The 17,003-nt window shown below is 32.0% G+C and overlaps 1 protein-coding gene across 1 annotated transcript in view; it reads left to right on the forward strand.

The window, feature by feature from the left end:
• LOC110030474 (monocopper oxidase-like protein SKU5) overlaps nucleotides 1-8,648 on the forward strand; it is a 41,641-nt gene extending 32,993 nt beyond the window's left edge. Inside the window, exons 2-8 of the mRNA XM_020733199.1 lie at nucleotides 1,212-1,321; nucleotides 1,754-2,024; nucleotides 3,044-3,396; nucleotides 6,946-7,314; nucleotides 7,400-7,478; nucleotides 8,164-8,341; nucleotides 8,602-8,648. Coding sequence (XP_020588858.1) covers nucleotides 1,212-1,321; nucleotides 1,754-2,024; nucleotides 3,044-3,396; nucleotides 6,946-7,314; nucleotides 7,400-7,478; nucleotides 8,164-8,341; nucleotides 8,602-8,648 — 1,407 coding nt within the window. The remainder of the gene's footprint in view (nucleotides 1-1,211; nucleotides 1,322-1,753; nucleotides 2,025-3,043; nucleotides 3,397-6,945; nucleotides 7,315-7,399; nucleotides 7,479-8,163; nucleotides 8,342-8,601) is intronic.
• The last annotated feature ends 8,355 nt before the right edge of the window (nucleotides 8,649-17,003 follow it).

Below are 17,003 nucleotides of genomic sequence, written 5' to 3' on the forward strand. Positions count from 1 at the left end.
ATATGTAAATACAAAAGAATTGGGGGGTGCCTTAGGTACGCTCTCCGATCACAGCCGCACATCAACTCATCTAAATAAAGCCTGTATGACAGTAGGTCCCACTTTTATTAATTCTTTTTTTTTTAAATGTTGATGTGCGGTTGTGATCGGAGAGTGTACGCAGAGTTGCGTACGCTCTCTCCGTAGGCAATAATTTTTCCTTAGGTGGAGGTAAATTTTGGTTATTTGTTAAAAAAATTGATGCGATATGTAAATACAAAAGAATTGGGGGGTGCCTTAGTTACGCTCTATGATCATAGCCGCACATCAACTCATCTAAACAAAACTTATATGACAGTGGGTCTCACTTTTATTAGTTCTTTTTTTTTTTCTTAAATGTTGACGTGCGGCTGTGATCGGAGATGCAATAATTTTTCCTTGGGTGGAGGTAAATTTTGGTTATTTGTTAATAAAATGATGTTTTAGACAAGTTAATTTTAGCTTTTAACTTATTGTAGTTTATATGTGATTAAAAAAGTAAAATTATTATTTTATGAGAAATTGAAAACTATTTGAAATTTTAATGTTAATATTAATTTCTAATTTTTTCAACCAGATATATTAAAATTATCCATTTTTTAAAATTTTTTTTTTTTTTTTAATGAGCTCACAGTTTGAAGTCAATTTCCTTAGTCATTTTCCTAAAAATATAAGGCTGATTTTGTATGAATTTTTAATGGAGGTATAAGGAACTGGATGATGCTCGAGAAAAGTATTATTTATGCTTTTATTTTTATTTTTATTAATTATAGCTCCATTATTAATTTGTTTTAAAAATAATATTTAAATTTGAGTACAATTTTTAATTCATTTACTAAAGGAATACATTGAATTGTATGATAAAGCTGGACTTGATCAAAGACTGAGTTGCCTAGTTGGACTTGATCTATACGCCGGCCTTAAAATATTTAATGCATTTGTTTAATATATAAGAAGGAATTATTATTATTACTACTATAAAATTATAATACAGCTTGACAGAAAATATCATTTTATTTTATGCGAACTATTAACATAATGATAAAAAATATAAACCCTGAAAAAATATACTCAAATATCATAATGATAAAAACATAAAGTAAATTTTAAGTTCAAAAAAAAAAAAAAATCTTATTAAATTTTTCTTACATTTACTATAGTTTTTGGAATTAATAAGCTTATTAATTTCTCAGGTTATAACCATTAATGGGATGTTTCCCGGGCCTCTCATCAACGCAACCACCAATGATAATATCTACGTCAACATCTTCAACAACTTGGACGAGCCTTTTCTTATGACATGGTATTGTAAAAATGTAGCTTTTTTCTTAAGCCAAGTTGGTTTCAAGAGATTTCAATATAGAAAATGAAGAGGATAAAGGAACTAAATTGAAATTAATTTTCACTTTTATAAAAAGGTTGAGAGAAAAATATATTTTTTTTATTGTTTTAATGAATTAGTTATAAGTTATAACTAATTATTTTTTTGTTTCATGCAAAAAAGGGGACATATGTCACAATAATGAATTAAAAAGAAATTTCAATATCTTCTAGTTATTTTAGCTAGGAAGAGCCTTAAGTTTGAACACATATTTGATTTGATTTGGTAGGGTAGTAGTCCTTCAACATTGGCTCTAATGAACCTTAGACACATAATGGCTTGGCTTAAACTTGGCTCTAACGAACCTTAGACACATAATGGCTTGGCTTAAACTAATAACAAGTTTGGATGTAGGAATGGAATACAACATAGGCTAAATTCATGGCAAGATGGAGTCTCGGGAACCAATTGCCCAATCATACCGGGGAACAATTGGACTTATGCTTTCCAGGTGAAAGATCAGATAGGCAGTTTCTTCTACTTCCCCTCCATAAAATTTCACAAGGCCGCTGGCGGCTTCGGTCCCATCAGAGTTAACAACAGAGATGTAATCAGCGTGCCTTTTAACCATCCTTCCGGCGAATTCGACCTTCTCATTGGAGATTGGAGCTCCTCATCTTTCAAGGTATTTAATTAACACTTCTATTTGTTGTGATTTTACATAAATAACACATGTTTTTTTTTTATATTTTTGCATATTTAACTTCCTCATTTACATACCACACGAATAGTTAGTATGACATCAAATTTTTTATTATTACTTTCTTTTTAAAAATGAAATATAATGTTTTGACCACAAAGTAGTATAAATACAACAATATATATATATATAGGCAATATATTTGTAAATATATAAGAATTGTGTGATGTGTTTGTAAAATTTTCTTTATTTTTCTACACTAAATGAACTGAAAATAGGCTTATTAATTACTGAGGAAAAGTTGAAAGAAATATTATGTGCGGATAGAGTATGTGTGATAGATGTAGATTTGATGGTATTGTGATTGTATGCACTACAATACCATCATAATACCACTAATCCGCATGTAATATTTTTTCACAAAGTTGGCCTTCATATATAATTTCATTATTATTGTTTTTTTCTTTACCATGCCGTTAATCCAATGGAAATATTGAGCTAAGAGTTTTTATGTAACATTTTGTGCATAGAAAAAAAAAAAAATTAATTGATTTCTGATACTTTTTTTAAAATAATTTTTCTCCCCCCCAAACTTAAATTTTTTTTTTAAAGATTTACATGAAGAACTTTAAAAATAAAAGGGTGAAAGAAAGAATTAAATACATAAAGAAAATTCATACATGTTGAAGATTCTGATTTTTACAAATAAATTCTGAAATACTGCAAGTGCTAATATGAAAAACTACAAGGCTTAAAACATTAAATTGCATAATATATATATATTTATATATATATAATTATAAAAACTTTGCCCATGATTTTATAAATGTAAATTTATGTTAAATATGATTTATCAAATTCGATAAATTCGGATGTATCAAATTCAGTCATAGACATAGTAGCTGACGGAACGTGAGAAAATTTGATTTATGAAGCGTTGGATTTATTATTATTTTTTCTTATATTTGGTATATAATTTTTAATTTTTGTTCATTGCAGGAAAGACCTATAGGTTGAGGATATCTAATGTTGGGACAAAATTTAGTTTCAACTTTAGAATTCAAAGTCATCAAATGACATTGGTTGAAACAGAAGGCTCTTATACCAAACAGATGGGACTTGATTCGCTAGATGTTCATGTTGGCCAATCGTACTCTATACTTCTTACTGCGAACCAAGCAGTGTCCGATTACTTCATTGTTGCCGCTCCCACACAAACTAGCATAGATACTAGTGAACTCACTGGAGTTGCCATAGTTCGATATAAGGGCTCAACAACACAACCGAGAGGTCCATTGCCCGTTGGTCCACTTCCCACAGATCAAGATTTCTCTGTCAATCAAGCAAAATCCATCAGGTATCTTATTATCATGTTATATTCTTGAAATATCATTTGTGAAAAAACAAATAACTCGGGCTATAATAATTCTGGATGATATTTAAGTAGAGTCATAGTTTTTTTTTGGTTTTTTGCAAGTGATCAACAATATCAGGATATAAGTGCCCATTGAAGATTTGTACATAGTTGTTGTCGGTTTAAGCATAATATTACACTTAATATATCGACCAAACATTTTATAGAACATTTAATGCAATAAGAGCATTTTGTAGAACAACTTAATATAACTATCAAGCATGGAAATGCAAATGATAGTCAGTTTAAGCATAATATTTAAAGTTTCATTATAATCAATGCTAAGTTTTTGGTTTTATTCTTGTCCAATAAGACATACCTCATAGTGATCAACTTCCCATCATTCTAAAAGTTGGTACTGTATGTCTAGCGGTATCCAAGGATAGTTTAGGATATTCAAGGTGCTGCAAGGCATCATGTGCAGTAATTTTTTTTTAACTTCAAGCTACTTATTACTGATATATCTATTATAAGCTGGCTATGAGAGAGTTGAATATGTACTTGCGGAGAAGTCAAAGCTGAAAATAGAGTCGTTGGTATGGAAGGCTATCAATTGAGGGTGAGAATTAAGGATTAATAATTAATCAGACAAATTGTTGAATGTTAAGATATATTATTTGAAGAAAAATGTGCATGAGAAAGGTTAGCACCTCTTTTAGGGCAAAGGACTTTAAAATCTGATTGAATTTGAATGGTGATTTTAACATTTAATAGCATAAATTTATACAGGATTTTACATTTTATTTCCATTAGAATTATCCTTTAAAAGCATAAGGAATCATAATATTTATAAACATGAGTATAAGATACCAAGAAAACCATCATACATCATAATGGATAAGTTCTAGTGATTTATTTAACTAATTACATAATAATGTAAATGGTTGATGATAACTTTTGAAAGATTTAGAAATATTATATATGATAGAACTTGGTAAAATAAATTAGTTTGATTGAAGATTGGAGATAGAAGAAATAGTAGAAACATTTAGGTTTCCAAAATATCAATGTTAGACATTTATTGATGAAAACATGGAGATTAAAACATTATATTATTATAGAGAAATAATAATGAGAATAAAAATATTAACCATTATGCTTGTTAACATGAAGAAGGATTTGAATCGTTTTTGAATCATTGTTGTATGTATTACCTTTGAATGAAAATTAATAGTGAGGTTTATTTTATTAATCAATTTTTGTACAAAAAGAAGATTATGAATTATATGAGGAACATAAAAAAGTTTGGAGGGGATAAACTTCCATCAAAGAATATGTAGCATTCTATAGCTAGTGCTTGTAATTACCTTGAGAATTGCTAACAAGAATTTGATCTAGGTTAATTTTTTATTTTATCGTGCTTGGAAGTCAAATGTTTGGCATCACAAAATTTTAGCATATCCACTATGAGACAATTAAGCTAGAAGATGCTAGAAATATTATGGACAAATTTTTAGTGTTAAATAGGGAGTAAGAAAGGTAAACATGAACATTAATGAAAGGTTTATTTATTATTCCTTCTTTATATTTGATAGGTTAAAGTAGTAGGTGTGGTTCTTGTAGTGTTCAGTGGATGAATTGAGAAGCTCATGTAATTCATTTTGATTGAAGGAGTAAATCAACATCCATGGGTGAAAGAGAAGTTGGCTCTATTGTTATAAGTGGATAGATCACTGGCCTATCATTTTTTGAGGTTTTTTAGCTATCTTATTGGTGATGTTGATCTCATCGATAGAAGGAAACAAGTATAATTCATTAAATTTTATTGGTGTGAACAAGATTTTGATAACCACATTGAAGGCTTGATGAGAAAATGTGGATCATTAAAGATGTATAAAATGATATTTTCCTAATTAAAGTTCATGCATGAATCTATTGATGTATTATAATTAATGAGTGCATTAATTTTATATAGTCATTACAACAAGGTCCTCATACTTGATATTATGAAGTTCATTTCTTAGCTACATAAAATGAGAATAATTATTAGCTTGTATACATTTCTCAATGGCTTGCCAACATTTATAGTAGTTATTAGTGTTTAAGGCATAATATAGGATGAAGAGTGCAATTGTAAAGTATAGTTTTTTTATAAGATTTAATTTTGGTTAAGGCAAGAAGTATAAAATGGATTATGAAGAGAAATTCCAGCCTCATTTGTAATAGTTTTCGATGGATGAATAATTGAGCCATTAAAGATACCCATGAATACTTTAACATTAAAAATTTTGGTGATTTAAGAGTTTCATATACTATAGTTGTCACTAGTAAGCTGAGTTGTAATTAGAATGTTTATGTTTAGCATAAAAAACTTTGAGGAAAAAAATATAGCACTGTTGGGTATGAATATGGAAAGTCCTCATTTAATGAGGATGATGAAGTTTAGTTAGTAAGTATAATATAAAGATTTTAGAGTAGGAAATTCTCTAATATAAAAAAGATAGAATTGAAAAGGGAATAAAACTAGAGAGAAACAAAGAATAGTATTGATGAAAGTGAAGACTCATTCCTTTTATTTGAAGACAAATAAGGTATCGTTAGGAAGTATATAATATAAGAGAGACAATGATAAAGAATCAGATGGATGAGATTGATTTACAAAGATATTATTGTTTCATTCTTTATATAGGATCATACTGATAGAGATAATACTTGTGTTGATCAGGTAGCCACTTAACTTTGGTTAAATATATAGTTTAACAATATAATTTTCATATTTTTTTCAAATAAATTTTTGTATTAATTTTATTTTATAAGAAATTTTTAATTTTTTTTTTCATCCAATAACCTCCATTTCATAAGGATATTTATGTATATTTCTCTTTTCTACTTATACACATTTTACATTAGAAGGTTATAAACTGTTGTAAAATTAACTATAGCTTTTTTACTTCATATTTCATACACATCATGAATGAATTATCTAAAATCCTACCCTGCAATAGCCTACATTTTTTAAGCTTTCCTTGTCAAAGATGCAATAATCAGCTCATTTATTAATTATTTTAAAAAAAAAACTATATCTTAATTATTATCCAAAAGATTAGAGCATGGGCAAACAACACAATTATAGAACTCTCACCCAAAACAAAATACTAAAAACTGCTTTATACATAACGCTATGCATATCTATAATTTATCTTTAAATCATTCATCATTGTTATCTCCATCTCATTTCAATACATTTAACCTATGCCCATCCCTAATCTTAGGTTTTTCAGTGTTTATATATGTTCTCATAAACATATTATTATTTTCTTATTCCTCACATTGCATTCTAATTTATTTGCTTCTCATTTAGATTTTTTAAATTTAATGTTGAAAATCTAACCTTTGGTTTATATTTAGAATGCAATGAAAACAATTATTTACATGCAAATTATTGTCATGAAAAAGCAAAGAATTATGCTTCATATCATCTATCATATGATCTTCACTTCATAACATTAACAACCACATCGTCTACTTATGCACCCAAAACGAAACCAAAAGATGGAACATGACAGCAGGAGCGGCCAGACCAAACCCACAAGGCACCTTCACCGTATCGAACGTGCCTCTCTCCCAAACATTCATTCTCCATAGCTCTTTCGCAATGTTCGGCATACACAGCCATTTTACCGTAAACAATGTGGCCTACCTGACCCCATCGACGCCGCTGAAGCTTGCCGATTACCTCGCAAACGGCGCCGGAGTATATCAGCTGGACGCATTTCCGGCGAACTCTACAAATGACAGAGTGGTTCAGGGCACGTTTGTGGCAACAGGGATTCACAAGGGTTGGGCTGAGATTGTGTTTGTGAATGAGCTTGGTGAGATGAACTCCTGGCATTTGGATGGGTTTGGCTTCTATGTTGTGGGGTACGTAGGTTCTTTTAAAACAATAAGTTTTTTTATATTTTGTGGAGTAATGTAACTTGATGTGTGGTTGGTTCTGTTGGCATAGGTTTGGCAATGGAAAGTGGAGCCCTACTTCGAGAGAAACTTATAACTTATTCGATCCAGTGGTTCGGTCGACTGTTCAGGTTTATGATTCTCTGCACGCTGATTGTGATGGATCTCATTAGAGTTTGAGCAAATATTTATAATTAAAAACATAATTTTTTAGAGTTTTAGGGGCTTATTTTTGTGGATAACGGTATTTAATACGTCAAATGTATTGCGTTTGTTTATCATGATGAAAATACATGCAACTATATATTTCTTTTAGAATGCTATTTATCCGATTAAGGGGGTATTTGGTACTTCCTATTAACAGGATTTATCCGTCGGATTTATTAAAACAGGACAAAGGATATATGATATTTTAGATTTAAGATCCGAATTTTACTTTTGATTCATGAATCCAAATTTAAGAAATCTAACAAAGAAGTTGTTTAATAAATCCAAATTTACTAAATTCTAGCAAGTCTAAATGTACCTGCAGCCAAACACCCCCCTTGAGCCAACATATATAACACACGGTAATATTATTACTTTATATCACAGATATCAATGAAGCAAAGAACCTCTTTTTTTGTTTCTATAATGAATGTATTAAACATAGGAAAACAAATGAGTTATATCTCATTAATTTAATATTTCAGTGTTTAAGAAGGCATGCATTAAGGAAAGTTCCCTTAATTTTAACATAAAAGTATATGTTGCCATAATTTGTATTAAAAAGATTTTTCCTAAATTGTTTTTTTTTTTCTTTGAATCGTTGTATAGGTCTATCCTCAGGGATGGAGTGCAGTTTACGTTTATCTGGACAACCCCGGTATGTGGAACCTGCGATCGCAGATCCTGAGGAATTGGTACTTGGGCCAAGAACTCTACGTTAGAGTATTTGATTCCGATCCCAATCCTGCCAAAGAACGGCCTCCACCTGCAAATCTTCTTCAATGTGGTTAGTCTAATTATTCACACTTCATTGCTCTAATAAAGTTGAGAACACACTTAGTTGTTGAAAGGAAAAAATATTATGTGCGGGCAAGAAAAGTATGAGTTTGATGGTGTTTTATGGTATTGTGGTGGTAATGTGGTGAAATATCATCATAATACCATCAAATATCACCAATTTGATCGTATATGCGAATTCCACACGTAATATTTGCTCCTGATACTCTTGCGCATTATTAATTATTACTCTCTTACGTCTCCTTGCAGGAATTTTTGCAGCACCAGAACCAGCTTCAGCTCCGGTTTCCATTTAAATTTAATAGTAATATTGATGACTCTTGTTATGTATGTTGTTATCTTGAGCTAAAAGCTGTTTAGTGTTGGATTTATTATTAGTTATGTTTTTGAATTTATGATGAGGGAGAGTATAATAAGCTCATATTTAGAATAAAAATTAGAGAATTGAGTTCATAATATGACACTAATTTATCATTATTTGTTCGTTTGAATTTTTGGGTTAGTGAAAGTTTATCGATTATTGATATATTAGATCCAAATTTCAGCTTGGATTTTTGGTGATCATAACAATGTGCACACATGCATTTCAGAAGAAAACTAGAATTAGTTTATTTATCTTTTGTTCAGCCCCTCTTTAAGAAAAAATGTTTCTTTTTGCTTTTAATATATTAAAGGACCAGTAAATAATATCAACCAAAAAATCAAGTAAAATATTTTCAAGATAAAATGAAACTCTTAGTTGGCATGTCTAATTAGATAAATTAAGTTCATCTATTTTATATTCGAGCACTACCTCTAGTCAAAATTTGTTGAGCTGCGACGACTCGTTCATAACGACATAATTGAAACAATTTTTAAAAGCATAAATAAGAGCTAAAAGCTTTTTGATACATAATATGACCCCCTTGTATATTTTTCTACATGAATTCCTTATGAATTCCACACTAGTTAACTAGAAAAATTTGTATTTACAAATCAAAGGTTAAAGTTGTTTATGGTCATAATACTAATTGACTTTATGTAATACAGACATGGCCTATACTATAAGATCCCTTTAGTTTTGAAAAAAATCAATTGGCCTCTAATATTAAAAGAATAATTATAAATTTATTCAATTCTACATCTACATATAAGGTTTTCAAGAAAGATCATAACCAAATCGAATGAGATCACTCTTGAGGTAGCCGAAGATCACTCTTAAGATCTTTAGATCTCATAGGCTAAGTTAGCCGAAGATTAAACTTAAGAAACTTTAAATATCTTGAAACATATTTGAAAGCTACACAACGCTAAACATATTTTTATAGTGGGCTGAATTTGAATTTAGAGTTTAGAAACTCAAATAATCGTTAAGTAGAACATTTAATTATATTGAAGATTCTTATACCATTTAACCCAAGGCTTACCCGAGAGTTGTCTCATGACTTTAGGATACTCGCCACTCACTTTTGATGGGCAATATGCTCATTAGATCAACATTAAGTCAAACCTATAAAACATAAAATTCAATTAAGCCAAATCTCACAGTTAAACTTAAAGAAAATTTTCTTAGCTTATCTTAAAAATTCTCAAGGCCTTAGAACCCAACTTAGGAGACTTTAGATTCTTCTTAGGCCAACCTCACGTTGAACATAAAAATTAAATTAGACCAAATCCAAGAGATTTAACATTGGCTTTAGGGGGTTTTTGTCCTTTTTAAAACCAATTAAGTCTGCATTTTTCTTAACCAAAACCTAATAGATCATGATAAAATGAGGTTTGAATATTTCTAAATTAAATCAACCTATTCTAATCAACTATGAACTTATTTTTTTTTTCTCAACATTAGCAAAGCCTTTAAATAACTCTCTTAGCAATCCTATTCTATTTAAGTTTGCCCAAGTGGGTCAAACATGTTGACTCAATCCATAATTTTCCTTCAAAATTAAATTAAGCCCACTTAAGCCAAACTAAGTCCTTTACCAGGCTCAAGAGACTTCCTAGGAGATATCTTTTTCCACTACTATTTGCTTCTATCTAGTATGCCCTTTTTAAGCCAAATTACCTGTAAAAGGCTGTTCACCTCACTTTTCGGTCAAGTCTTTTACTTGACTCATATCTGATTGAAGCTCAGTTAAGCTGAAACTTGAGCTAATCCATAGTTTAAAATTTAACTAAACAAAATAAATAAAAAAACAAACAAATCAAAATAGAACCAATACAATGAACTTCAGTCAAAACCCTAAAATTGACCTAAAAAATCAGCATTAATCAACAAACAAATAGAAATTATTATTTTCTCCACAGTTCATCATAGGGTTAAATATTCATCTAAAAAGTCTCATGATATTTATTATCATTTATAAATGACATGCAAGAAAGTTTGATGATCATATGATACAATTTTTTAGTGAAATTGTTCAATTTAAGTTTTCATGCATGAATAGTGTTACAAACACCATGAAATTATCATCAGAATTATATTGTTTAAGTTGCATGATGTTCATAATAATATTTAAGGAGCATGCAAACTATTTTGGTGGTCATCACACATTTTTTTAAGTATAATTTTATGTTTTGGATTTTCATGTATGAAAAATAGTCTATGTAAATTTCTTTTCAACAAATAATTATTTTTCAAATTAGACTTTGTGAGTACGTTTAGATGTCAAAATATTTCAAATGAAACCCTCATGCTTAAATCTAACTGTGTGGGGGTCTGTTAAGCTGACAACGATAATTTGAATGATAATTTTGATAATAAAAAAGTAATCCTAATAATTAACTCAAAATTTTAGAAATAAAAATCAAATTTTAACCAAACTAAATAGAGCTAAAAAAATACTTAATTTATTTCATTAAAACCTAAAAAAATCTCAACTCAAAATTCACCAAAACTTTCTCTTCTATGATGGGGCCCACACTTTGACCTGAAATATTTTGAAATAGGCACTGCTATAATCCTTCCTTTCGATCATAATTATACATCTGAAAAGTAGTTATAGTAATTAATTATTTCATTAGATTATCTAACCATTTAATTATATTGAATGATAAGAAAAATAAAAATTGCCCTTTATATATTTTTTTCATTAAAAAAAAATAAACGCCGTTGTTAGGCTGTTCTAACAGTCATTTAACAGCCCAATTAATCACATTGTTTAACTTACTCCGTGCATTGTCAAAAGATTAGCTGCTCCCATAAAATTGCCTGGACCTAATGCCAAATTCTTTCCCATGAGAAGCAAGTCATTCATCAAATAACTTAGACTTAATCCTTCAATGGCAACAACTAACATACCAAAGAAAAAAGAAAGGAAATAAAATTATGGATGCTGAGGTAACCGTCGATCAGCTGGCGACCATACCACCGATCCGCCGACGAAGGCCCTAGTAAGCAACGCTGTCATTGACTTCCGTGGGATGATTGCCAATAAGACCACCATTGACAGACGAGGAAAAGTAATACGTTTCGATGAGTTAGATGCAGAGAAAGTGTGCATTGGTGGTATTGCGGTGGTACATATACCACCCCAATACCACCAATTCGCACATGTAGATACCACACGTAATATTCTCTTAATAGATAGAAAGCCGCTCCATGCATCATCGGTTTGTTGCTTCAATTTAATAGCTCTTAAGAGCTTAATTATGGCATAAACTATGTAAGTTAATTAAGCGATTTTTGGCAAAATAGTACATGAGGTTGCAGAAAGGATTGTCTTCTGATGCCTTTAGAAAATTCGCGGCGTTAGAGTAACGGACTATCGTCTTAGCGATGTACGAAAGTTCAGCACACACACAGATGAAAGAGAAACAAGTGATGATGACTCTAGAAATTTTTACGTGGAAAACCCTTAAGGGAAAATCCACGAGGCCTGACCCAGTTGCAGAAATTCACTATTAATTGATGATTACAGAAATCTCTTATCCCACAGACGAATAATGATAACTATATTTTTCAGATTACAACGTCGACTAACGGCATCTGATTGATGGTGACCGATGGTGGTTAGTGGTGGTAGATGACAGACAGTGCTGGTTGAAGACGGTCGACGGTGATGCTGAGCTGCAACTTCTCCTCAAGACCTCAGACTCTTTCTCTAGACTTTAGCTCCCCCTCATGTGAGGGGTGGGGGGTCTATTTGTATTGTTGTGGGTGTAACTAATGCAGATATATGAATCATTTTGATCGGACTATCCAGAGAGTTTTCTTCAATCAAATTGCGTTTAATGGACATTTGGATACCTTAATAATTTCGGAATTGAGTGATATTAGACTCATTGGATTCGTCTTGTCGAGACGCTCGATTCAACTATGAATTTGCTAGTGTCGGCATTTGTTTGACCATCCAATGTGTCCATAAATCTTTCAAGGGTAGTTTAATGACCTGATCTGAGCTTGATTTAACTCGGATTGAACAAATTTTTATATTATTAGGTTCATCTCATCAAGCCGGTCAATTTGACTATAAATTTATTGAAATCAGAGCTCAAGATGGTTTTTTATCATGAGTTGAATGTTTCTTGTTCAAAATATCGTCTTGAGATTTGTGTCGTATCTTGAAATTCATGCCAGATGATAAAAATTTAAGTTCACATTCTTGGTGAAAGAAATGCATGAAGCTTTTCGACAGGCGAGTACCCATATCCCAATTGGATGAGCTCTGCATTCTTTCTAACTATTCTCGGAGCGTTTCTTGTGGATTTATATCTCGGTCGTTTTCTCACTATTCTCATCTTTTCCTCCATCTATGCTGCGGCGGGCAATTTTTTTGAGTATTTGTTTCATAATTTTAGAGGATTTGTTTTGCTACCTTGATCATCAATATATCATGATGTAATTTTTTTTTCATTTTTGAAATGTATAATTATGAAACAAAACCATATATATTTTGGGACTTCAAAAATTATTTCTCTGATGATGGGGAACGTCGATCACACGCACATGCTTACATGCCAATTTCCATGATTTGAAAATTTTTAAATAGGTTTAATATGAATAAGCAATTCCATTTTCCTTTTCCGAAATAACTCCAGAGTGCCAAGTGGCTTCATATGGTTGAAGCCAGGTTTAATGGCTCGAAACTTCAGAAAATCTAACCGGTCAATGAAAGTATGGTAAAAAAGAATCCACCAATGATTAAAGTACAACCCGTGAGCCATGAACGTCCAACATCTTAGTTTCCTAGGAGCATAGTCTAAAGATGATCGACGAACAACAGAAGTCGATCGACCTATTAGAGTCCATCGATTAAAGATTTAGCCGATCGATAAGTAGTTTCAATCGATCGACCACTTGAACCCCTCCCGAGTGGCTTCTCGCCGATCCAATGATATTTACCGACCACTGATGGCTGATTGGCAGGAAGTGGCTTATTTATTTATTTATTCATTTACATAGGCATTTAAATCTTTATTTATTTACTTTTATCAAAATACCGGTAGTGTCTCCATATACATAGGGCCAAGCAGGTAATTATATCTTTTATATCCCACTTTGCTTATAAATAGAGGTCATTTCTACGAAAAAATATTGTGTGCGGATGAGATAGGTGTGAATTAGGTGTGAACAGAGATATTGGTGTGGTATTAGAGTAGTATTAATGGTATTGTGATGATATTGGGGTGGTATTTATTGAGATGCAATACCACCTGAATATCAGGGTCCGCACGTACGTCTGGTGCACACAATATTCATTTGATTTCTATTGTAAACAACTAATGAATAAGTGGAAATCAAATCCTAGAAACATTAACTATTGTGCACTCTCTCTCCTCTCTCTCTCTCTCTCTCTCTATATATATATATATATATCTTAGAGTCTATTTTTTGTGTGAATGACCGATAAATTCAGATTCACAACTTTTTTTTTGTTGAAATAATGAATACCATGATATAAATTTAGGTTAATCTGAATTAGAGAACTCAGAACCATAAAAAAATTTCTATAATTATCAATTAAGTTTATTGGTACTTACATTTCTTAAAAAAAACAAAATTGAGATCATTCAATAAAAATAATTTATGTGATATCTCAACACGTAAATATCCCTTGACAATAAAAATAAACATTTAATAAATAGAGAAGAAATTCTTCTAAATTAAAAATTAAAAAAATCAATTGTCTAATTTGATGATTATTTTTTACAAGTTAAATAAGACGACCTTCAACCTCATCTTGATTTGATGGTTGGTTCTTAGGCCCTGCCTAGAGATTCAAATAATATTGTAATGTGTGTGAGTATGTATGATAAAGCTGTAGTAGCCCATAATAGAGCAACGATCTTGCTTATTTGTATCCCAATACGAGTCAAAATAAGTTGTGAGGTGAAGGTTTCCTCTTCTGATAGAAAGATTGAAATGTAAAGTCACTTGTAAATATTGTAGAATGCATTAAACAAGTTGGAAGTGTTTTTCAATTGATTGATGCATATGTTGATAAGCTTGATTAATAGCATAAGTAATATCTGACCTTGTGATGGTGGCATACTGAAGTACTCCAGTTAGTTGACAATAAAGAGTTGGATCATGAAAGAGTGATTGAGAGTGATCGGTAGAGTTTGTTTTGAGTTTCATTGGTGTTTGTAGTGGTTTGCACCCATCCACTTTTGCATTATGAATAATATTAGAGATATATTGAGTTTGGTTGAGATGAATACCTTGAGGTGTGTGATCGACTTCAATGTCAAGATATATGTTGATATTGTCAAGGTTTTTCATTTGAAACGGTTGATGCTGACTATGAATAATAGAGTCAATATAGGCTTGGTTATTGCCCGTAATGAGAATATCATTCACATAGATATGAAGAAACATATATTGTGTGGCTTGTGGAGTTAATAAATAGTGATGGATTAACAGTGCTTTGAAGAAAACCTTGAGATTTAAGATGATTTGTGAAGATAGAGAACCACTATCTTGGAGCTTGTTTGAGGTCATGGATTGCCTTTTTGAGACGACGCACATATGTAAGAAGAAGTTGATCTTAAAAACCTTTTGGTTGCTTCATATATACTTGATCATCGAGATGACCATGTAGAAAAGCATTTGAGTGGTATTTCATGTCTTATGGTAATTCTTGCAACCAAACTAATGGTCTCATGATAGTCAAACTCATATTCTTAATTAAATCTTTGTGCAACCAATTGAACCATATATCTAGCAATAGTTCCATCGAAGTGGTATTTCGTGTGAAAGGTTCATTCGCAACCAAGTATTTTGTGATTTGATGGTGGAGGAACGAGTTCCCATGTGGCTTGTTGTTATAGTGTAGTAAATTCCTGAGACATAGCTTCTCTCCATTGAGGGAGCTTAATAGCTTGATAGAAACATGTAGGATCAACACTGCGGGTTGTTCGATGAACAAGATCCAACATAAGTTTGGATTTGCGAATTTTAGCTTTTAGGAGAGTAGTCATTGTGTGTTTTGGTGGAGTTGAGGGAAGAGGTGGGATTGTAGAGATGGGAGAGGAGGCTACAGTGGAGTCATTGGGTTTAGTTGAAGTTGGTGGTGGTTCTGTAGAGATGGGTAAGGAGGTTGCAGTGGAGTCATTGGGTTCAACTGAAAGTTGTGGTGGCTAAGGTGATGAGAAATTGTGTTGAGGGTTGGCTGAAGAGTGGAATGCTAAGTTGGATTACCCGTAGGAGTTATATAGGACGAAACATAAGATAAAGGTATGAGAGTTAGTGGAGTGGTAAGTGGAGAATGACTAGTTGATGCTAGTATAGGTTAGGTGATTTGAAATGGGAATTTAGTTTCATCATGCTGAACAGGTCTTGATATAAGGACATGTTCAGCAGTGATATTAAAGCAGTGACACCCATTGTGTTTGGAAGAATAACTAATAGAGACACATAGAGAAGTTTTTGGATGACATAGTGTTTCGAACAATCGTAGATGATCATATTTTGGTTGGTTATGACAGAGAAGCTGATATCGAGATTGAGAGTTAGTGTTTATGGTGGTAGGTAGTTGATGAGGTAAGCAACAATCAGAGCTGCATCAACCCTGTTTTCATTCGTTTTTCTCTCTTTTATTTGAAAAGAAGTCGCCAGCTTGTCGATCGTCGTACTTCCCCCATTCAAGTAAATCTCCCTCCCGAATCATATATGTGATTCAAAAAGAAGAGGAATCGATTAAAAAGGGACATACGACAAAACGACAAACAAGAGAAAACACAAAACGTGGAGAGCCTATGTGCGGTAAACCTCGTAAGGATAGGTTAAGAGTGTCCGTCCAAACAAGATCGGGCGAAAGCACCTTAAACCGATATCCGCAAAAGAATACCTACGTAGACTACCCATAACCAGAGATTCAGGTGTAGGTGCCTGTTCTGGGGTCAAGAGCACTCCCAAGGGGACGTATTCCACTTGGTTAATTACATCTTGGGGGGTACCCAAGAATACTCTCGATAAAAGGAGTTTCGCTTGGATTATCGTGAACCTGGGGCAATAAGTACTTAAAGGAAGGTTATTCCGTGTGGGAACAGTCCCAATACTTCAAAGCTCGCGCTAAGCCATCGGGCAGAGAGGGAGTCTCTCACACCCCGAATGGGTAGCGGCTCATCAGCACACGGGGCCGACAAAATGATATCAACGAAGTCAAGGAGCGATATGACTCAAAGGGGCTTAATAGAAAGGAAGGTAGAGTGATCCTAAAAGGTAGAGG

Source organism: Phalaenopsis equestris, unplaced genomic scaffold (assembly GCF_001263595.1).
Source record: "Phalaenopsis equestris unplaced genomic scaffold, ASM126359v1 Scaffold000725, whole genome shotgun sequence".
Taxonomy (NCBI): domain Eukaryota; kingdom Viridiplantae; phylum Streptophyta; class Magnoliopsida; order Asparagales; family Orchidaceae; genus Phalaenopsis; species Phalaenopsis equestris.